Source organism: Anomaloglossus baeobatrachus, chromosome 11 (assembly GCF_048569485.1).
Source record: "Anomaloglossus baeobatrachus isolate aAnoBae1 chromosome 11, aAnoBae1.hap1, whole genome shotgun sequence".
In the NCBI taxonomy this organism is placed as follows: Eukaryota; Metazoa; Chordata; class Amphibia; order Anura; family Aromobatidae; genus Anomaloglossus; species Anomaloglossus baeobatrachus.
In genome coordinates, this window is record NC_134363.1 from 120,013,456 (window position 1) to 120,037,844 (window position 24,389).

At 42.8% G+C, this 24,389-nt stretch overlaps 1 protein-coding gene across 1 annotated transcript in view; it reads left to right on the plus strand.

Annotated features, from left to right (window-relative positions):
- The first annotated feature begins 11,659 nt into the window (after window positions 1-11,659).
- Window positions 11,660-24,389, plus strand: part of TECTA (tectorin alpha) — a 188,032-nt gene continuing 175,302 nt past the window's right edge. Inside the window, exons 1-2 of the mRNA XM_075327274.1 lie at window positions 11,660-11,679; window positions 11,917-12,334. Of these exons, the coding sequence (XP_075183389.1) occupies window positions 11,660-11,679; window positions 11,917-12,334 (438 nt within the window). The remainder of the gene's footprint in view (window positions 11,680-11,916; window positions 12,335-24,389) is intronic.

Sequence of the window (24,389 nt, forward strand, 5' to 3'; positions counted from 1 at the left end):
CCTGGCCATCTGGTCCGCATCCATGGGAAGATGGATAGCACGGCCTACCTGGAGATTTTGGCCAAGAACCTCCGCTCCTCCATCAAGGATCTTAAGATGGGTCGTCATTTCATCTTCCAACAAGACAACGACCCAAAGCACACAGCCAAGAAAACCAAGGCCTGGTTCAAGAGGGAAAAAATCAAGGTGTTGCAGTGGCCTAGTCAGTCTCCTGACCTTAACCCAATTGAAAACTTGTGGAAGGAGCTCAAGATTAAAGTCCACATGAGACACCCAAAGAACCTAGATAACTTGGAGAAGATCTGCATGGAGGAGTGGGCCAAGATAACTCCAGAGACCTGTGCCGGCCTGATCAGGTCTTATAAAAGACGATTATTAGCTGTAATTGCAAACAAGGGTTATTCCACAAAATATTAAACCTAGGGGTTGAATAATAATTGACCCACACTTTTATGTTGAAAATTTATTAAAATTTAACTGAGCAACATAACTTGTTGGTTTGTAAGATTTATGCATCTGTTAATAAATCCTGCTCTTGTTTGAAGTTTGCAGGCTCTAACTTATTTGCATCTTATCAAACCTGCTAAATCTGCAGGGGGTTGAATACTACTTGTAGGCACTGTATACGGACGGTATATATATATATATATATACACTACTCACAAAAAGTTAGGAATATTTTGCTTTTGGGTGAAATTTATGTAAAACGTAATAAGTTATATTTTATCATGAGAGTAGGGGAATTACATAGAAGCATGCATAGAAAAATGGTGATTTCCTCATCTCAAACAATTTATTGAAACAAAAGCCAACAACAGTGGTGGGTCTGCCTTTCCAAAAATGTCAGTGTTTCAGTCACTTGTCATGGAGCCTTGAGCATGAATTACAGCTTGGTAATAAAGTCTCATGCTGTTCAAAAGTGGAGTTATTGTCTGCTGAGGTATGGTATCCTACTCATCTGGAAGGGCGGCTCTCAGGTCTTTGAGGCTCTGGGGTACAGAGTTACGAGCACCTACACAGCGACTCAGCTGATTCAGGTCTGGCAAAAGTACAGCCGCACCATTTGAGGTCCCCCAGTCTCCAGCAGCTGTTCCCTAATGATGCGACCTAGATGAGCTGGAACATTGTCATCCATGAAGATTAAATTAGGCCTGTGTTGTTCATGCAGAGGCACAATGACTGGACTATTGATGTTATTCCAGTAGTAGGAGCTGTCACTGCACCATTCACACAGTGTAGGGCCGTTGTGTACTGACTAGACACACTGGCCCACATTGTAACACCACCACCAAAGGCTTGTTTGGTGACAACAATGGCTGATGCACAGTGCTCTCCTTGACATGTCCAGCATTGTTGGCAGCCATCATTTTTACTCAGCATGAATCGAATTCCATCAGTGAACAGCTCTGAGGTCCACTGGTCCTTCGTCCAGCGTAGATGACGCCTGGACCTGTTGGTGTGGTCAAGTACCCTTGCAGGTCATCTAGTATGCAGCCCTCGCTGATATAAATGGTTTTGAATGGCCTGATGTAACACCTGGGTGCCTCTCACCTCCCTTAAATATGCCTGGAGATATGTGGTATTCATCATCAGTATTCATCATCCGGTTCTGGAGTGCATTGTTCACCTTGAAGCAGCAATTAGTGTGGGATGTGGCCACGTCTATGCCTTTCTGTGACTTCCAGTCTCTCTGTATCTCTGTTGCAACCTGCTGATGACACACTGTAATACTCTTACCTCAGTGGCCACTTCTGTCTGAAAAAATACTGCTTGAAGCTTCGTAATGTTCGTGGTACTGTTAATCAATTGTTAAGTGTTGTCTTGATCTCATGATGTCAATATGTGAACAGCATGATGAGGACTGTTTAAATACCAATTTTAATTGAACCCTGAAATCAACCCTGTATCAAACACCTGAGGGGAGGTTTGCCATTAAGCTCCTTGTTAGAGAACAGCAAGTTGGGCAGAAAGTACTGAAACAGTGAACAGTTGGACATTTGCATCCAAAAGATTAGAGAAGGTCACAGTAAATTCACTTGAAAAGGCTAAAGGGCATTTTAGGATAACCTGATACTTCACCCAAAAGCCAAATATCCATAACTTCGTGAGTAGTTTGTGTGTGTATGCGTGTGTGTGCGTGTGTGTGTGTGTATATATATATATATATGTATATATATATACACACACTGGTGCCGTGTTAGCCAGTTATAAAATGATTGCTTGCTCTCAGTGAAAGAAACAAAATTATAATCTTGTCGTTCTGATACCTTTTAAAGGCTAACTAAAATAAAATAAATGATTTTATGCTTTTTCCTGTAATCCACAGTTTATTTTCCCAATTTCTGAGTGCTGATGATTCTGCTGAATTCTGCAACACTTCTGTTTGTGTGCATGTTAAAATTGCTGCAGAAATTATACAATCTTCCATAGATGTTATGAATTTTGTAAAATCGCTTTTTAACATTTTTTTTATCCTGGCACTCATGTTTAACCTCTTCACGACACATGATGTATTGGGTATGTCATGGATCCTGTCAGGTTAATCCATGCCTGCTGCCCCGGGCAGCCAGCAGCGATCACTGCACATGTCAGATGATTTGAATAGCTGACATGTGCGGCTATCAAGCACGAGTGGATTCGCTACCCACTCGTGCCTGGTAACCCCTTACACCGTGCTGTGAAAATGTGAAAATGTCACAGCGCGATGTAACAGTGCGCCACGGTAAGCATTCACTTACCTGGCGCCATCGGAAGTCACATGATGTGATCACATGGATCCAATGGTTGCCATGGTAGCACAGGGTCATGTCATGACTCCTGTAGCTATCATGAGTCACTTCATCTTACAGCCGTCAGAGCACCGTGTTTGAGATGAGAGCAGCTTTTGTGCAGATCAAAGCAATGCTGCTCTGATCTACAAGAATGAATAAGCAATCAGACAACTGATCATTATAGTCCCCTAGAGCAGAGGTCCCCAACTCCAGTCCTCAAGGCCCACCAACAGTGCAGGTTTTTGGGATTTCCTTAGTATTGCACAGGTGTTAATGTAATTACCTGCCCAGGTGCTGGTTCCAACAGCAGTGCAATGCTAAGGAAATCCTGAAAACATGCACTGTTGGTGGGCCTTGAGGACTGGAGTTGGGGAACCCTGCCCTAGAGGTACTGGTAAGATAAAAAAAAAGTAAAAAAAAGTTTTAAAAAATTAACCCATATCTGGTCCACCACCCTTCCTTGCCCTGCCCCGGATGGTTTTTTAGCATTTTTTGCTGCACCCTCCTTGAGGTTTTGGTATGTCATCCTGAGGGATTTTCCTTAGTTGCTCTCTGGGCTTTTCTTTATTATTTCAGCCCGCTTGCTTGATTATCTAAAACCTGTTTGAAATGCCTGCTGGGTGTCTTGCTCAGGTCTTTGTGAATTTGTGAACTGTACAATTTTTGATCTTGTTCATTTATTTTCTGCTGCTCACTTTGCCATGGGCCAGCCAGTTAATTTCATTTGAGTACCTGTGGGATCCTCAGAATAAGCTGCTATTCTATTTTGTGGAAAGTCCTCTCCTTGTGGCACAAATATAGGGGTATTTCAGGGTTTGTTCAATATTGACTACAGCCTATTGGCATTGGACCAAGAATATACATTTTTCAATGTGGGTATCTCTCAAGTGCATTAGTGCTTTTAATTGATTTTAGATGTCCGTATTTGTCTGTGTGTATTCGTTTATCGGTATTTTTTCACTTTCACTATGTGTTTTATGTGTGTTCTATTGACAATAAAACATTGTAGATTCTTAATAATACTTCATAAGTGGTGATCCCATTTTTTAGGTACGTCTTTTTCTTGTTCTTGCCACGTAACGCAGTGTACCTAGGAAATCCCCGTGGGTGGTGCCATCCCACTGTCTGTCTTTCCCAAAAATTAAAATCACCCCCCATTCGCCCCATTCAAAATTAAAGTGTTAAACAACTAAAAAATATACACACATTTGGTATCGCCGCGTTCACCAATGCCCAATCTATCAAAATATAAAATCAATTAATCTGATCGGTAAACGGCGTAGCGGCAAAAAAATTCCAAATGGGCAAAATTAAGTTTGTTGGTCGCTGTGAATTTTGCGCAAAATGCGATAGCAGGCAATCAAAATGTCGCTTCTGCGCAAAAATAGTACCGTTAAAAATGTCAGTTCAAGACTCAAAAAAGAAACAGTCACTAAGCCATAGATCTCAAAAAATGAAAACTCCATAGATCATGAAAAATGGCACAAAAAGTGCGCCTTTTTTTGGACAAACGTCTGCATTTCTTTAGCCCCTTAGATAAAAGTAAACCTATATATGATTTGTATCTACGACCTTGCACCGACCTGAGTCATCACTCTGACACAACAGTTTTACCATATAGTGAACACTGTGAATAAACTATGCCAAAAACAACCATGCAATTGCAATTTTTTTGCAATTTTTTTGCAGCTGGAATTTTTTTGCCGTTTTCCTGTGCACTATATGGTAAAACGTATGGTTTCATTTAAATGTAGAACTTGTCCCGCAAAAAATAAGCCCTGATATGGCAAGACTGAAAGAAAAATAAAAAAGTTATGGCTCTCGGAAAAAGGGGAATGAAAAAAAAAATGGAAATCGCTCGGGGGTGGAGGGGTACAAAACAAAACAGTACAAAAACAAAAAAAAAACAACAAAATAACTCTTCTAAGGCCTCACTTATGCATTTGTTTTATTCTTTCATTTGTGAAAAATGAATCTTTTTCCATTTGCTCTATCCATTTTTGATCCATGGGTCATTTTCTACAATCTATGTGTCATCTCTCCTTTCTTGTTTGAAAGAAAGGTATTAAGGTTTTTCAAAGCAATTGTTGATTGATTTGTGCACATGCAATTAGCAGGAGCGAATGGCTGGCACGATTGGATTTTAGATGGAGATGTTCTAGCAGAGAGAGTTTTTTCAAAATTGTTTTTCAAAGCTCCTCCTATTAATTGTTCAGTGAAAAACAGACTGCTAGGATGATACATGGGTGTCATATAAGTGATATCCATCTATTTCACTAACCCATTCTCTTGAGTGGGCGGGTTTGATGCAGAAATTAGATAAAATAATGAATATGTCTAATTTTTTATTTTTTGTGGAAGATAGGTCTACCAAAAAAACCTGGAAATGTGAACGTGCCCATATACAGTGATGGGTACATATACATATGAAAATAACAGATGATGAATGAATGGATGAGACCTAATATTATTATTATTTATTTTTTTTTTTTATCTGAAACGTGCTCTGCAGAAAATCATACCATTTGGCCTTGCAAGTAGTGTAATACTTTCAATTGTTATCTAATGTTTTAAAGGGAACCTGTCAGGAGCAATATGCACCTAGAACCACGCGCAGTTCTGGGTGTATATTGCTAATCCCTGCCTAACTGTCCCTGTATACACTAGCATAGATAAAGAGATCTCTAGAAAAAGTATTTCTAAAGATCTTTTATCTTCTGCTGATGAGCACGGAGAGTAGTTAGTTCCCCTGGATAGTCGCCCCTTATTAGCATGCTAGTACTCCCCTGTGGGTGTGCTAACATGCTAATTAATGTGCAGCGTCAGAGGATGATCTCACTCGCCTCTCCGCCCCATCACCGCCCAACACTGGATTTCGGCTCCGTGCACAGAGTTTCGGTCATGTGCACTATGAAGCCGGGTGTACACGTCCTGGCTTCAAACTGAAGTAGTGATGTCGCGCATTCATTAGTGTGTTAGCACACCCACAGGGGCGTGATAACATGCTACTGGGGCCGACTAGCCAGGGAAACTAACGCCCAGGGGACTAGTCCCCTCGCTCATTAGCATACGATAAAAGATCTTTAGAAATACTTTTTCTAAAGATGTCTTTATCTATGCTAGTGTATACAGGGACGGTTAGGCAGGGATTAGCGATATATACCCAGAACTGCTCGTGGCTCTCGGTGCATACTGCACCTGACAGGTTCCCTTGAAACCTGAAATAAGAATATTAAAGCGTAACCGGCTTTTTCTTTCTTTTTTTTTTTAAATCAATAGTACAAATGAAAAGAAGCAACTTTCTAATGTATCATCTTAAAGAAATCAGCTTGTTTCTCCCCCTGGACTAATCATTCTTCCTCAAAATTCCTCAGTAAATACAGATTTTCCCATTTATGAGATCGATGATAATTATTGCTCATAAAGGTCTATGGAACTTGCAGTAGAATGTTTTTGTTTGCCTTTCACTGCTTCTTACCCCCCCGCCCCCCATGATTTCTCCAAATAAGTTTCACACTTACACACATGCGATTTTCTCTTTTTTTCCGCTTTAATTTTTTCCTCCCTTTATTCCAAGAGGCACAATGTTTTTTTCATCAACATAGCCATATGAAAGTTTATTTTTTTTGCAGGATGAGTTGTACTTTTGAACGACCCTATTCATTATGCCACGTAGTGTACCCAAAAACATGAAAAAAATGTCCAAGTGCTGTGAAATTGCAAAAAAAGTGCAATTGCACAGCGTTTTTTGGGGCTTTTTATTTACCATGTTCACTACATGGTAAAACTGACCAGGCATTTTGATTCTCCAGGTCAGTACGAGTAGGTAGATACCAAACATGTATAGTTTTTATTTTATTTAAATAGTGAAAAAAATAAAAAGAATTGTCAAAAAATAACATTTTCATTTTTTGGGATCTGGGGCTCAGTGGGGTTTATTTTTTGTGGCAAGAGCTGACAGTTTTACTGATACCATTTTGGGGTAGATACAATGTATTGATTGCTTTTTATTGCAATGTTGCAAAGACCAAAAAGCATAATTTATTTATTTTTTTGTTGCACAGTTTACTGATCAGGTTTTATTTATTTTAGATTTTGATAGATCGGACATTTCTGAACTCAACAATACCAAATATGTGTATATATATATTTTTTTTTTTAATAAAAATGATGGTTGTCTCACACTCAAAATTGTAATGGATGGTGAAATATGAAGCCTGAAAGTCAAAAGTTCAAAACATTGTTACCCTTTTGCTTGTCAGTGTACATATGAGCAGCCATCAGACACTGTCAGACTTATCTTTGACCAGAAAGTTGAGGGCCACATAGAAAGACCTCAAGGAACTCATGTGGCTACTTTTTAGAGCATGTAGAACGTCTATGTAGCTGGCTGGATTGCTGAATCTTGCCATCTTCAGTGCCCCGACACTTCTCTGATTTTCGCTTGCAGCAGTAAAGAACATACAGTTCAGGCCAGCTGTGCAATCATGCGGCTGGTCCAAATCATCAATTTAAGCTAGTGTGCCTATTTTCAAGATAATGGGAACTACCCTTTAACCTTTTCCTAATAATCTGTCGTACATGTACTCTGGTTAACCTGCGCGGCTATATGACCCTAAGGGCGTTGTCTTTTATGGTTATATGTTATGATGCCCTGCTTTCACTGCCCTTCTTCCAATAACGATAGCAGCTTATTTAACCTGAATCATCAATAGGAGGTGTCACGGCTGTCACTCTGCATTATGAGACTAGTGACAGATTCAGGGCTTGAGTCATTTCCATGCTAGACTCTCAATATTAAATGGGGTTTGGTCAATGTTAGTTTGCTTTCCAGCAGCTTCTGAATCCTGGTCAGGCGTTTTTGGTTTGGGACCACACCCAGTCCCTTTATATACCTTCTGCTACCAGCAGAGGGTGTGGATTATTCTCTGCCATTTGGATGCTCATCCTGGAGTTGGAAGGAGCTGCTGAAAACCTCTGTTGAAGTTGCTGTGGTGGCTGCAGTCTTGGTGCTGGCTGCAGCAGTTTATCATTGTGGTTCCCCCTGTCTGTCTTCCTTCCCTGGTGTGCTTTTTTAGTGCAGCGGTGGGGCGCGCATCCCTTACCTGCCCACTCACTAGCCAGGACTATTGTAGGGTCACTCAGGGTTTCATGTTCCTTCTCGGTGAGAGGTGAGGAACCTGTATAGTGACTGGCGAGGAGTACAGGGTACAGCGGCAGGTAAGTGGAGGAAGTGTCCATCTTTCCTCACACTAGTCCTAGGGTCCACCATTGTTAAAGTGTTCCGGGTGTACCCCTTGTTTGTCGTGGCGTAACCCCTGTTGTTTTGCCTCATTCCGGACCTTCCCCTAGTCCATACGTGACGGGAGGCACTTGAACAATGATTGCCTAGCACAGAATTAACTTTAAATATGGGCCTCAAGACAGCTGGCACCCAATGTGTGTGGAGCAGGCTCAGATCCTGAGCCTGCACTATACACCGGGACCCAGTGTGCAACGTTTCATAAAGGGGTTAGAGGGAACTTGTCAGATGATTTATGCTGCCCAAAGCAATTTTTTTTTGATTAAGGAGCCCAATTGTAAATTTAGTTTTATTTTCCTATTTATAACCTTGCTTAGATGACACCAGGAAGGGCAATTAGGAGTGGTTTGATGGGAGGCATTTGCAGCTGGTCATTGTGAAGGTGACGGATGTTGATAACAGGAGGTGATGAAGTATTTTCCCACCCAGACTTGGCCATTTTCTAAAAGCTCAAAATACTTTAAACACAGACTCTCGTGGGGAAGCTGCAATGATAACTGTTCATAGACAAATGCCGAACACTGGCATCTTTTACCCGTCGACTATTACTAATACTTGTTTACAAATTCTCGTAATTTGAGGGTAATAAAGGAAACATTTCAGAGCTGCTATTAATTTAAATGGGGGAATTATTGTGCCGTTGATTGCTGGGATGTTGATCACATTTGTTATGAACAAACAAACACTAATAGCAATGCAAACATGAGCTACGTTGTGTTATTTGTGAATATGTTCAAATCAGTCCTGCGAAAGCTTAACAGTAATTAATGTCTCTTGTTCTAGAATGAATTATTCATCTCTGCTGGGATTGTGGTCTGCACTTTGCTTGCTACAAGGTTAGCATAAAGTTTAAAACAAACTTATCAGTAGAAATGTAGTAACGTTCAATAATGTGATCTAAAATGTGTGCAAAAGTATAAATTTTATGTAAAAGAATTGGAATACTTCTCTTATGGATTCATTTGTGAGTTGACCTATGAGTCTAGACATAACTATTGCTAACAGTTGCCTAAAATCTAGCATTAAAGAGGTGGTCCACTACTCAGCATAGTGGCCACACATCGCTGTAAGCCTCATAGGGAAGGCTTTTTTTCAAATACCTTGTTTAGTCAATTGTGCCTCAGAGTGGCGCTATTGCGGTCCGCTCACCCCCATCACATGACCCCCGGAACCTGTGATCTCTGAGATTCGGTAATGTCATGTCAATTTCCAACATCACTGAGCCAGGCCTTAGTCTCCATGAGTGACTGGGCTGTAGGCGGAGTATCACCATTCATCACAGTGCAGCAACGCAAGTAGGAGCGATGTTGGGTTGTGACGCTGGGCTTTGACCAACGGGGAATCTCTGCCCACAGCCCAGTCACTCTGGGAGACAGGGGCCAACCTCGGGGATGTCGGGTCAACTGGAAGTGGACATGACATCACCAGATCCAAGAGATCTCGGAGCCCGGGGGTCACATGATGGCGATGAACGGACCGCAATAGCGCCTCTCAAAGGCACAATTGCCTAAAGAAGGTATTTGAGAAAAGCCTTCTTTATGAGGTTTACGTCGATGTGTGTCCACTATGCTGTGTAGTGAACTACCTCTTTAAGAACACAGTCCATGTGGGCAATCAAGAACAGGTTCGCTATGTGCAAATACCTACCAAGGACAGCTACCAAATCATCTATGTCCTGTCAAAGGCAACTGCCATATTGCTGGGGCAAGTGAAAAACAACACAGACGCTATCATAGACATCAAGTTAAATACCTCTGCCTGTAGCAGTGAGAAAATCTGCCTTCTACCAGGCTAAAACAGCCACTGTTGGACAGCAACAAAAAGTAAGGACTGCCTGCAGCGTAGGAGAATGCTGCCTGCATTGAACCTCCTCACATCAATCCTCACACTGTCGGCAGTTCTTCCCCTTCCTGATACCACATCGTGGCCATTCCCATGTGTTCCATTGTTCTGCTGTAGTGTTTTTGTTATAAATGATGATACTGACTCCAGATCTCTTCATAAAACATCAATGCCCAACTTTATTAACCCTGAGTGGACATGTATTTGCCATGTTCCAAAATTGAGTGTTAGGGGCACTTTGCACACTACGACATCGCAGGTGCGATATCGGTGGGGTCAAATTGAAAGTGACGCACATCCAGCGTCATAGTCGATATCGTAGTGTGTAAATCCTTTTTGATACGATTAACGAGCGCAAAAGCATCCAAATGGTATCATCGGTGTAGCATCGGTCATTTCCATAATCTCGGAAGGACCGATGTTACGATGTTGTTCCTCATTCCTGCGGCAGCACACATCGATGTGTGTGAAGCCGCAGGAGCAAGGAACATCTCCTACCTGCGTCCTGCGGCTCACGCCGGCTATGCGGAAGGACAGAGGTGGGCGGGATGTTTACGTCCCGCTCATCTCCGCCCCTCCGCTTCTATTGGCCGCCTGCCATGTGACGTCGCTATGACCCCGCACGACCCGCCCCCTTAATAAGGAGGCGGTTCGCCGGCCAGAGCGACGTCGCAGGGCAGGTGAGTGCATGTGAAGTTGCCGTAGCGATAATGTTTGCTACGGCAGCTATTACAAGATATCGCAGCTGCGACGGGGGCGGGGACTATCGCGCTCGGCATCGCTACAATCGGCTTGCGATGTCGTAGTGTACAAAGTGCCCCGAAATCTTTAGTAGGGAATGCGAGATAAAGAGTGAGAGAGCTCATAAATCCAAGTTATTTTCTGCCCAACCATTGTTACTGACCACTGCAGTTGGTATAGAGCAGTGTGAGATCTCAGCAGAGAGGAGGGACACTGAGGAGCTGTCAGTCAGGCTGGGTGGTAGGAAATAGAGTTTATACGTTTCAGAATAATAAAGTAAATACAGAACTCATCAGGTCTAAATTATATATAGTTTATATAGTGTAATCTGGTAACAGATCACTTTTAAATATATTTTCTGTGTGTTGGCATTTATTTATTCTAATATGTTACTTTTCAAGCTTTTGTCTCCACTTAAAGGAAATCTGTCAGCAGGTTTTTGCTATCTTATCTGAGAGGAACATGATGTAGGTAAAGAGACCCTGAATCCAATGATGTATCACTGAGATTACTGGCTGCAACTGTTCCGACACAATCAAAGTTTTTAAATTTAGCATACAGCAGAGATGAGAGCTGCCCTGCCCACTCCAGGCTCTCAATATACAATGTCTATAAACAGTGAGCTTCTAATTACAGAAGAGTGTGTTTCAGACTACCAGGCATGCACTGCTGTAGTCTGAGCACTGATAATCTACTGGTGCTAAAGCAATTATTGCAAGTAAACAGCAGTAGGCAGCTTGATAAGAGAAGCATTGTTGAAATCTGTGTTTTAACCCCTTCAGCATGCTGTCTTCAGATTACACAGCAAAAAATGTGCTGACAAATTCCCTGTAAAGTTTCACAATAATATTATGGAAACATATTTTAAGATTTTTTTTTAATTCAGATCCATTTTTATTAAATGTTTTCTGGTATTTTCAGTGATGCATATATTAGGTGTTTAAATATGCACATACAAAATGTACCTTATTTCTCCAACAAAATCGGAGAACATTGGCATACCATGGGTTGTCGGCACCCAAGGCAAGTCAAGTATTTCTATTCTTCATAACCCATGGATCCACCAGTCCTTCATTTTTAAAGCCACATGTGATGTATTTTAAGAAATTACTAATTTAATGATATTTTTCCTTTTGAGCCTCTAGTTATTTTCTGCTTGTGGCTGAAATTTAACATAAAATAATCAGAACAAAAGTTATATTTTGTTTTTGTTCTTTTTATTTTTTTATGATATATTGCATTTTTATTTTATTACCCTAGCCCTAACCTCATCCCTAACCCAAGTTCTAAGCCTAACCCAAGTCCTAACCTTAATCCTAGTCTTAAATCTAATATTAACTCTATTCACAGTTCTAACTTGAATCCTAACCCAATTCCTAGTCTTAATCCTAGTCCTAAATCTAATCTAAACTCTATTCACAGTTCTAACCTCAATCCTAACTATAACTCTTGCCCTATCCCAAGTTCTAAGCCTAACATAAGTCCTAGGCTTAATCCTAGTCCTAAATCTAATATTAACTCTATTCACAGTTCTAACTTCAATCCTAACCCTAACCCAAGTTCTAAGCCTAACCTAAGTCCTAGCCTTAATCCTAGATCTAAATCTAATCTTAACACTATTCATAGTTCTAACTTCAATCCTAGTCCTAACCCTTGCTCCAATCTTAGGCTACTAAAGGTATAGTTTAGTAAATGTTAGTGTACTGTTTTAAAGAAGATACTTTTAAAATATGGGACAACTCACCAAGTGGATCGCTGTCTCTCCCCACACAAAATCACAAGTGAGAGGAAAAACAGAGATTTGTGAGAGCAGGATGAAGCCTTTATCATCTCAATCACTGCCTATGCAGAGTGCAGCAGTCAAGATTAGATTTACATCAGGTGCTGTGCTTTGTATAGACAGCAACCAAGATTACAAACATCGCTTCATCAAACGGAGAGTCTTGTGGAACAAATGCTGTAAAGTAAGAAAGTATTCAAAAATTGAAGTGTTAATAGTTTATTTTATCATTTAAGAAAATGAAAAGTAAATGAACCAAAGAAAAATCTAAATCAAGGGGAATATTTGATGTGACCAACATTTGCCTTTAAAACAGTATCAATTCTTCTAAGTATACCTGTACACAGTTTTTTAAGGAACTCGGCAGGAGGTTGTTTCAAACATCTTGAAGACCTAACCGCAGATCTTCTGTGGATGAGGCTTGTGTTGGTTCTTCTGTCTGTTCATGTAATAACACACAGACTTGATGATGCTGAGATCAGGGCTCTGTGAGAGCCGGATCATCACTTCCAGAATTTCTTGTTCCTCTTTACACTGAAGATTGTTCTTAATGATATTGGCTGTACATTTGGGATCATTGTCATATGATTGGGATCATTGTATACTATAAGGGTTGTAGTAAGTTTGCCCACTGACAAAGGCGTGAACAGTCTATAATTTTAAGGGTAGATTAATTTTAACAGTGATAGAATATCCAAAATACAGTGGGTATGGAAAGTATTCAGACCCCTTTAAATTTTTCACTCTTTGTTTCATTGCAGCCATTTGGTAAATTCAAAAAAGTTCATTTTTTTCTCATTAATGTACACTCTGCACCCCATCTTGTCAGAAAAAACACAGAAATGTAGACATTTTTGAAAATTTATTAAACAAGAAAACCTGAAATATCACATGATCATAAGTATTCAGACACTATGCTCAGTATGGAGTAGAAGCACCTTTTTGAGCTAGTATTATTATTATTATTATTATTTATTATTATAGCGCCATTTATTCCATGGCGCTTTACAAGTGAAAGAGGGTATACGTACAACAATCATTAACAGTACAAAATAGACTGGTATAGGAGGAGAGAGGACCCTGCCCGCGAGGGCTCATAGTCTACAGGGAATGGGTGATGGTACAATAGGTGAGGACAGAGCTGGTTGCGCAGTGGTGTACTGGACTGAGGGCTATTGTAGGTTGTAGGCTTGTTGGAAGAGGTGGGTCTTGAGGTTCCTCTTGAAGCTTTCCACGGTAGGGGAGAGTCTGATGTGCTGAGGTAGAGCGTTCCAGAGTATGGAGGATGTACGGGAGAAATCTTGTACGTGATTGTGGGAAGAGGAGATAAGAGAGGAGCAGAGAAGGAGATCTTGTGAGGATCTGAGGTTGCGTGCAGGTAGGTACCGGGAGACTAGGTCACAGATGTAGGGAGGAGACAGGTTGTGCATGGCTTGGTAAGTCATGGTTAGTGTTTTGAACTGGAGTCGTTGGGTGATGGGAAACCAGTGAAGGGATTGGCAGAGTGGCGAGGCTGGGGAGTTGCGAGGGGAGAGGTGATTAAGCGGTCCGCAGATTTTAGGATAGATTGGAGAGGTGCAAGAGTGTTGGAAGGGAAGCCAGAGAGCAGGAGGTTGCAGTAGTCAAGGCGGGAGATGATGAGGGCATGCACTAATGTTTTTGCTGATTCTTAGTTAAGGAAAGCACGGATCCGGGAGATGTTTTTGAGTTGTAATCGGCATGAGTTGCAGAAGGCTTGGATGTGTGGCTTGAAGGATAGTGCAGAGTCGAGGGTCACTCCAAGGCAACGAGCTTGTGACACTGGGGAGAGTATCGTGTTTGATGGAAAGGCTTGTTGGAGGAGATGAGTGAGGAGGAGGAAAAACAATGAGCTCTGTTTTGTCCATGTTAAGTTTTAGGAATCGTGCAGAGAAGAAGGATGAAATAGCAGACAGACATTGTGGAATTTTGGTTAGTAGAGAGGTAATGTCAGGTCCAGAGAGGTAGATATGTGTGTCATCGGCATAGAGATGATACTGGAAGCCGTGGGACTCTAAGAGCTGTCCCAGGCCAAAGGTGTAGATGGAGAACAGCAGGGGTCCAAGAACTGAGCCTTGGGGGACACCGACAGATAGGGGGCGAGATGAGGAAGTGGTGTGAGAATTGGAGACGCTGAAAGTTCGGTCGGTTAGGTATGAAGAAATCCAAGATAGGGCCAAGTCTGTGATGGCCAGAGATGAGAGAATCTGTAGTAGGAGGGAATGGTCTACTTTGTCGAAGGCAGAGGACAAGTCCAGGAGGAGGAGGATAGAGTAGTGTCGCTTGGCTTTGGCGGTTAGTAGGACATTAGTGTCTTTAGTTAGGGCAGTTTCAGTGGAATGATGTGGTCAGAAGCTAGATTGTAGCTGGTCAAAGAGGGAGCAGGAGGAGAGGTATGAGGACAGTTCAAGATGGACATGTTGTTCTAGTAGTCTTGAGGCATAGGGGAGAAGGGATATGGGGGCGATAGTTTGACACAGAGGATGGGTCAAGGGAGGGCTTTTTGAGGATGGGTGTAATAGAGGCATGTTTAAAGCATGAAGGGAATACACCAGTTGTTAGTGATAGGTTGAAGAGATGGGTTAGGGCTGGGATGAGGACTGCGGTGATGTTGGGGATGAGGTGCGATGGGAGTGGGTCCAGTGCACAGGTTGTTAGATGTGATCTTGAGAGTAGGGGGGAAAGATTGTTTTCTGTCATGGTGGAGAAGCTGGATTTGGAGGAAAAAGGCTGAGTAGCTATGATGAGGGGCTGTGGTGATTGTGGGCCAAAGCTTGCTCTGATGTTGTCAATCTTCTGCTTGAAGAAAGAGGCAAAGTCTTCAGCTGAGAGGAGAGGAGAGGGAGGTGGTGCTGGAGGACGGAGGAGAGAATTAAAAGTGTTGAATAGCTGTTTAGGGTTGTGAAAGAGAGAGGATATGAGGGATGAGAAGTAGGATTGTTTTGCAGCAGTGAGTGTGGACTTGAAAGTGGTCACGGACTCTTTATATGCAATGAAGTGCTCAGTGGAATGAGACCTCTTGCATCTGCGCTCAGCAATTCTGGAAGCCCGTCTTAGTTCTTTAGTCTGCCTCGTGTGCCAGGGTTGCCTGTTGATTGCGCGGGTTTTGGTGTGTGTGAGGGGGGTGGCTGATTCTAGAGCTGCAGAGATTGTAGTGTTGTATGAAGTTGCAGCAGCATCTACATCGTGTAAAAAAGCAATGTCTGTGAGAGGAAGAAGGGACTGTGAAAGTGCGTGTAAATCAAGGTGTTTTATATTTCTGCGAGGGTGTGAAAGTTCGTGGAGGGGGGGTTGCATACTTGGAGAAGAGAGGGAAGAGAATGTGAGTAGGTTGTGGTCAGACAGGGGGAGAGGTGAGTTAGAGAGGTTAGATCGGGAACAGAGGCGAGTGAAGATGAGGTCCAGTGTGTGGCCATCTTTGTGAGTAGCTGCAGAAGACCATTGGGTGAGGCCGAAGTAGGAAGCGAGTGTTAGAAGTTTGGAGACAGATGAGTGGGAAGTGTCAATGGGGATATTGAAATCACCCATGATGATGGTGGGGATGTCGGTGGAAAGGAAATGTAGTAGCCAGGTGGTGCAATGATCAAAAAAGGCAGTGGCTGGCCCTGGAGGGTGGTAAATGCCAGCCAGTTGAAGGTTGGAGGGGGCATAGATGCGTACGGAGTGCACCTCAAAAGATGGGAGAGTAACAGAGGGTGGTAGTGGAATTGGTGTAAAGGAGCATTGGTCGGACAGGAGCAAACTAACTCCTCCACCATGCTTGTTGCTGGGGCGGGGGGTGTGAGAGAGTTGGAGACCACCATAAGAAAGTGCAGCAGGAGAGGCTGTGTCAGAGGGGGTGAGCCAGGTTTCTGTGATGCCAAGGAAGGAAAGTTTACTAGTGATGAAAAGATCATGAATGTAGGATAGTTTGTTGCAGACAGAGCGAGCATTCCATAGTGCTCCTGTTAGTGGGACTGGGGGAGTGGGGGCTGGGTAAATGTGTATGAGATTTGAGAGGGTGCGGAAATTTGTGTTAGGTTGTGGATGAGGTTTTGAAGTGACAATAGGGATGTGGTGAGGAGGACCAGGATTTGGAGCAATATCCCCAGCAGTGAGGAGAGAAGCAGAGAGAGTGTTAGTAGGTGGGAGCAGGAGAGGCCGTGAGGTGGCCGTGTGTGTCTGGAGACACTGGGTGAAATGTGGAGGAAAATGTCTGAGGGGAAGGTGAGATGGGTGGGGAGGATGGAGGGAGAGATGAAAAGTTCATTACTGGGTGTAGAGGTCAGAGGGGGCAGTATAAAGTGTAGTATTATAGAGGTGAAAGTTAAGAGACACACGAACATTGTTTACTGTGACTATGTATCCAGTTACCTTCCGGTCAATTCCGGCCCAATTCTGGCCTAATTCAATGCATCATACTTATATGGTGCAGACTTGTCATGGCGCAGACAAAGTCTGGTGCAGACTTTGAGCTGCCCCAGTATATACACATACAAGTGCAATCAGCTGTGAAGGGGTGGGGTGCCACAAGAACCCCTTGATCACTCAATCAAATTGCCAGATGCAGCTTCACATAGGCAAAATAAACAAAGGTCATTAAAGGAAGGTGGGGAAAAAGGGGGGAGAGGTCACAGTGAGATGCTGCAGCATGCCAGGGAGATATTGAAGCAAAGAGAGAACAGGTCACATATATTGGGAAAGTAGGATGGATGATATAGCATACCAGGTATTAGCACATACAGCAGAGAGAAAAGGAGATCAGCTCAGTTCATGGGAAAGTAGGGTGGGGTACAGCCATGAGTCTTCTTGGGAATCATGCCACAAGTTTTTCACACCTGGATTTGGGGATCCTCTGCCATTTTTCCTTGCAGATCCTCTCCAGTTACGTAAGGTTGGGTGGTGAGCGTTGGTGGACAGGCATTTTCAGGTCTCTCCAGACATGCTCAATTGGGTATAGGTCAGGGCTCTGGCTGGACCAGTCATAAATGGTCACAGAGTTTTTCTGAAGCTACTCATTTGTTATTTTAGCTGTGTGCTTAGGGTCATTGTCTTGTTGGAAGGTGAACCTTCAGCCAAGTCTGATGTCCAGAGCACTCTGGAAGAGGTTTTCTTCCAGGATATCTCTGTACTTGGTCGCATTCATGTTTCCTTCAATTGCAACCAGTCGTCCTGTCCCTGCAGCTGAAAACCACTCCCATAGCATGATGCTGCTACCATCATGTTTCACTGTTGGGATTGTATTGGGCAGGTGGTGAGCAGTTTTGGTTTTCTCCACACATACCGCTTAGAATTATCACCAAAATGTTCTATCTTTGTCTCATCATACCAGAGAATCTTATTTGTCACATTTTTGCAATCTCTATGCGGGCTTGCATATGTCTTGCACTGAGGAGAGGGTTCTGTCTGGCCACTCTGTCATAAAGGCCTGACTGGTTGAGGGCTTCAGTGATAGTTGATTTCGTAGAACTTTCTCCCATCTCCCTACTGCATCTCTGGAGCTCAGTCACAGTGATCTTGGGGGTTCTTCTTTACCTCTCTCGCCAAGCCTCTTCTTCCACAATTGCTCAGTTTGGCTGGATGGCCAGGTCTAGGAAGAGTTCTGGTGGTCCCAAACTTCTTCCATATAAGGATTATGGAGGCCACTGTGCTCTTAAGAACCTTGAGTACAGCAAAAATTCTTTTGTAACCTTGGCCAGCTCTGTGCCTTGCCACAATTCTGTCTCTGAGCTCCTTGGGCAGTTACTTTGACCTCATGATTCTCATTTTCTCTGACATGTACTGTGAGCTTTGAGGTCTTATATAGACAGGTGTGTGCCTTTCCAAATCAAGTCCTATCAGTTTAATTAAACACAGCTGGACTCCAATGAAGGAGTAGAACCATCTCAAGATGCATCACAAGGAAATGGACAGTATGTGACTTAAATATAAATGTTTGAGCAAAGGGTCTAAATATGTATGACCATATGATATTTCAGTTTTTCTTGATTAAGAAATTTGCAAAAATTTCTACATTTCTGTTTTTTTTCTGACAATATGGTGTGCAGAGTGTACATTAATGAGAAAAAAATGAACTTTGAATTTTCAAATGGCTGCAATGAAACAAAGAGTGAAAAATTTAAAGGGGTCTGAATACTTTCCGCACACACTTTAAATTCCCGAAAATCACCTTGCATAAATTATAAGTATTTGATCCCTCTGACAAACAAGACTTAATAGTTGGTGACAAAACCCTTGTTGGCAAGCACAGCAGTCAGATGTTTTTTGTAGTTGATGATGAGGTTTGCGCACATGTCAGGAGGAATTGTGCTCCACTCCTCTTTGCAGATCATCTCTAAATCATTAGGATCTTGAGGCTGTTGCTCGGCAACTCGGAGCTTCAGCTCCCTCTATAAGTTTTCCATGGTATTAATGTTTGGTGACTGGCTAGGGCACTCCATGACCTTTAATGTGCTTTTTTTTTAGCCACTCCTTTGTTGCCTTGGCTTTATGTTTTGGGTCATTGTTGTGCTGGAAGACCTAGCCACGACCCGTTTTTAATGTCTTGGCGGAGGGAAGGATGTTGTCACTCAGGATTTTACGGTACATGGCTCCATCCATTGTCCTATTGATGCAGTGAAGCAGCCCTGTACCCTTAGCAGAGAAACACCCCCAAAACATAATGTTTCCACTTCCATGCTTGACAGTGGAGAAGGTGTTCTTTGGGTCATAGGCAGCATTTCTCCAATTACGGAGAGTTAAGGCCAAAAAGCTCAATTTTTGTCTCATTTGACCACAGGACCTTCTCCCAATCACTCTCAGAATCATCCAGGTGTTCATTGGCACACATCAGACAGGCCGGCTGCACATGTGCCTTCTTGAGCAGTTGGACTTTGTGGGCACTGCAGGATTTTAAGCCATTACAGCGTAATGTGTTACCAATGGTTATCTTGGAGACACTGGTCCCAGCTGCCTTGAGATCATTAAAAAGTTTGCCCCGTGTAGTTTTAGGCTAATCTCTCACCTTTCCCATGATCCTGGATATCCCACGAGGTGAGATTTGGCATGGAGTCCCAGATTGATGTCGATTGACACTCATTTTGTATTTCTTACCTTTTCTTACTATTTGCACCAACAGTTGTTTCCTTCTCACCCAGCGTCTTACTTATGGTTTTGTAGCCCATTCCAGCCTTGTGCAGGTCTATGATCTTGTCCCTATTAAGAAATAACATCTGGAACACCATTCTAAGGGCGGCTTTGCACGTTGCAACATCGCACGTGCGATGTCGGTGGGGTCAAATCGAAAGTGACGCACATCCGGCGTCACTTTCGACATCGTAGTGTGTAAATCCTAGATGATACGATTAACGAGCTCAAAAACGTCGTTATCGTATTATCGGTGTCAGCTCCGACTTTTTCAAAAATACGCTGCCGCAACCGGTACGATGTTGTTCCTCATTCCTGCGGCAGCACAAATCACTGTGTATGAAGCCGCAGGAGCGAGGAACATCACCTTACCTGCCGCCGGCGGCTATACGGAAGGAAAAAGGTGGGTGGGATGTTTACATCCTGCTCATCTCCGCCCCTCCGCTTTGATTGGCCGCCTGCCGTGTGACGTCGCTCTGACGTTGTACGACCCGTCCCCTTAGGAAGGAGGCGGGACGCCGGCCAGAGCAACGTCGCAGGACAGGTGAGTGCATGTGAAGCTGGCATAGCGATAATATTCGCTACGCCAGGAATCACAAGATATCGCTGCTGCGACGGGGGCAGGGACTATCGCGTGCGACATCGCAGCATCGGCTTGCGATGTCACAACGTGCAAAGCCCGCCTAAGTCTGAACTGGGTGCAAAAACCCTAAAAAACTTCACTATATAGAGAGAAAGGCTGCACACCAGGGACAGTGCAAGGGAAATAAATGTAATACAGGACTGCTGTATGAATACTGGCATGAAAAATACAATAGCTACAGTGCTGGCCAAAAGTCTTGGCACCCCTGCAATTCTGTCAGAGAATACTCAGTTTCTTCCTGAAAATGATTGCAATTACAAATTCTTTGGTGTTATTATCTTCATTTAATTTGTCGTCAATGAAAAAAAAAAAAAAATTGACATAAAGCCAAATTGGATATAATTCCACACCAAACATAAAAAAGGGGGTGGACAAAAGTATTGGTACTGTTTGAAAAATCATGTGATGCTTCTCTAATTTGTGTAATTAACAGCACCTGTAACGTACCTGTGGCACCTAACAGGTGTTGGCAGTAACAATCACACTTGCAGCCAGTTGACATGGATTAAAGTTTACTCAACCTCTGTCCTGTGTCCTTGTGTGTACCACATTGAGCATGGAGAAAAGAAAGAAGACCAAAGAACTGTCTGAGGACTTGAGAATCCAAATAGTGAGGAAGCATGAGCAATCTCAAGGCTACAAGTCCATCTCCCAAGACTTGAAAGTTCCTGTGTCTACGGTGCGCAGTGTCATCAAGAAGTTTAAAGCCCATGGCACTGTGGCTAACCTCCCTAGATGTGGAAGGAAAAGAAAAATTGACGAGAGATTTCAACGCAAGATTGTGCGGATGGTGGATAAAGAACCTCGACTAACATCCAAACAAGTTCAAGCTGCCCTGCAGTCTGAGGGTACAACAGTGTCAACCCGTACTATTCGTCGGCGTCTGAATGAAAAGGGACAGTATGGTAGGATACCCAGGAAGACCCCACTTCTTACCCCAAGACATAAAAAAGCCAGGCTGGAGTTTGCCAAAACTTACCTGAGAAAGCCTAAAACGTTTTGGAAGAATGTTCTCTGGTCAGATGAGACAAAAGTAGAGCTTTTTGGGAAAAGCCATCAACATAGAGTTTACAGGAAAAAAAAAGAGGCATTCAAAGAAAAGAACACGGTCCCTACAGTCAAACATGGCGGAGGTTCCCTTATGTTTTGGGGTTGCTTTGCTGCCTCTGGCACTGGACTGCTTGACCGTGTGCATGGCATTATGAAGTCTGAAGACTGCCAACAAATTTTGCAGCATAATGTAGGGCCCAGTGTGAGAAAGCTGGGTCTTCCTCAGAGGTCATGGGTCTTCCAGCAGGACAATGACCCAAAACACACTTCAAAAAGCACTAGAAAATGGTTTGAGAGAAAGCACTGGAGACTACGAAAGTGGCCAGCAATGAGTCCAGACTTGAATCCCATAGAGCACCTGTGGAGAGATCTCACAATGGCAGTTTGGAGAAGGCACCCTTCAAATCTCAGGGACCTGGAGCAGTTTGCCAAAGAAGAATGGTCTAAAATTCCTGCAGAGCATTGTAAGAAACTCATTGATGGTTACCAGAAGTGGTTGTTCGCAGTTATTTTGGCTAAGGTTATGCAACCAAGTATTAGGATAAGGGTGCCAATACTTTTGTCTGGCCCATTTTTGGAGTTTTGTGTGAAATGATCAATGATTTGATTTTTGTTTCATTCTCTTTTGTATTTTTTCATTGCAAGCAAAATAAATGAAGATAATAATACCAAAGAATTTGTGTTTGCAATCATTTTCAGTAAGAAACTGAATATTCTTTGACAGAATTGCAGGGGTGCCAATACGTTTGGCCAGCACTGTATATGTGAGAATGAAAATATGACAATGGAATCTGCATAACTGCTATGAACTTAAGAATAAAGAAAAATGTATCTATTGAATTGATCAATACAACAGAGCCCCAACACCTGGTCACGGTATTCTCTTACATTGGGGTCCCTAGCTAATGTGTGTCCTCTCTTGCAGTTAAAATAAACTTACCGTGTATGGGAAGCTGAGACCCAGGCTATATATGTATAATGTCGACTGGTGATAGGTGTGGCTGGGGCCGGGTTCACAAACGAAAGACTAGAAACCAATTAATAAATAAGGTCTTGAACACCATTCTAAGTATGAACTGGGTACAAAAACCCTAAAAACTATAGTCCACATTACACATATATAGCCTGGGTCTCAGCTTCCCATACACGGTAAGTTTTTTAACTGCAAGAGAGGAGACACATTAGCTAGGGACCTCAATATAAGAGAACACCATGACGAGGTGTTGGGGCTCTGTTGCATTGATCAATTCAATAGCTAAATTTCTCTTTATTCTTAAGTTCATGGCAGTTATGCAGATTCCATTGTCATATTTTCATTCTCACATATAGCTATTGTATTTTTCATGCCAGTATTCGCACAGCAGTTCCTGCTTTATATTTACAGTATTCCCCTTGCACGGTCACTGGTGTGCAGCCCTTCTCTCTATATTATGATCTTGTCCCTGACATTGTTAGAAAGCCCATTGGTTTTGCCCATGTTGGAGAGGTTAGAGTCTGACTGATTAATTGAGTCTCTTGACAGGAGTCTTTTATACAGGGGACAATGTAAAACAGCTCTTTAATGCAGGTAATGAGTTGATTATGAGCGTCTAACTGGTCTGTAGGAGCCAGAAGTCTTAATGGTTGGTAGGGGATCAAATACTTATTTCTCTCTGCAAAATGCAAATAAATGTATATAATTTATACAATATGATTTTCTGGATTTTATTTTTGATATTCTATCTCTCACTGTTAAAATGAGCCTACCCTTAAAATTATAGACTGTTCATGTCTGTGTCAGTGGGCAAACTTACAAAATCAGCAAGGGATCAAATACTTATTTCCTCTACTGTATGGCTAAAAGTACAGGTTTATCATAGAACAGGGGCAAGGTAAATATATGTTTTATTATTTACTAGGAAAAAAGGGGGCACTATTACGTATTAGATGTCACAAATACAGTATCTACATTCTATATTCTGTGTATTTGTGTGTCTGGGTGGAAGAAGGGGGGTACAAATGGAGTTTTTACTACTGCTTTGACCTAGATAGGAGATATTATTATTTTCTATGCATAACAAAGTGCCTTTATTATTTTATACAGGAGTGGGATTTTTACTGTGTGGGGAATTTATTTACTGTGTAAATCCAGAAAACGGGCATTATTACTGATAAAGGGGTTGTAGTAAGTTAATAAGTTATCCCCTGTCGATATTATAGGAGATGACTTGTTATTGATTGTTTTTGGTTCTATTGATGTGACACCTGCTGCTCCCAAGAACAGGGATCTGCAAAGCCCAGTCTGAATGGAGCAGAAGTAAAGTTTGCGGGTCTCCTTTCATTTGATTCTCTATGAGACACCGATACCGGAGGAGTTTTCTCTGTAGTACAAAATGAATGAAGCAGAGGTGTTCATGCCTGACCATGAACACATTCAGATGGGGCCTTTTGGAGTCCTGTTCTCGGGATTTGTGGGAGCCGCATTCTTCATCAGACCCCCAGAGATTAGGTAAAGTTAACTTCCTAACTTGACACAACCCCTTTGCAGCTCCATTAAAGGGAACCTGTCAGGTGGAATATGCACGTAGAACCATGAGCAGTTCTGGCTGCATATTGCTAATCCCTGCCTAACCGTCACAGCATCTAGTAGCATAGATAAAGGAATCTTTAGAGAAAGTATATCTAAAGATCTTTTATCATATGCTAAGGAGTGCAGGGACTAGTCACAAGGGCGTTACTTTCCCTGACTAGTCTGCCCTCTTAGCATGGTAGTGTGACGCCCTGGACTAGTCAGGTCGTCCCAGGTAGTCTCACACACACACACACACACACACACACACACACCCTCCCCGAGTAGGTGACAGCAGCCAACCAAGAAACCCGTGTCAACACCCTCCATGTTTGATGTCCACACCAGGGGGGCGGAGCCAGGTGGTTGGCTCCGCCCACGAGGAGTTCACAGGCCTGGAGGCGGGAAAAGACACAGAAGTTCTAGATAGTGTAAAGAGTAGCCTTAACAGTGAAGGAGGGAGGACGAGTTCAAGGGAAGACCTGTGACCAGGCCTGCCAACAGTCTACTCAGGTGGCTGGGTCGGAGCCCAGTCACCTTTGGCAAGGAGGCAGAAGGTGGTGGCCGCCTGCAGGAGCTGGGATTACAGC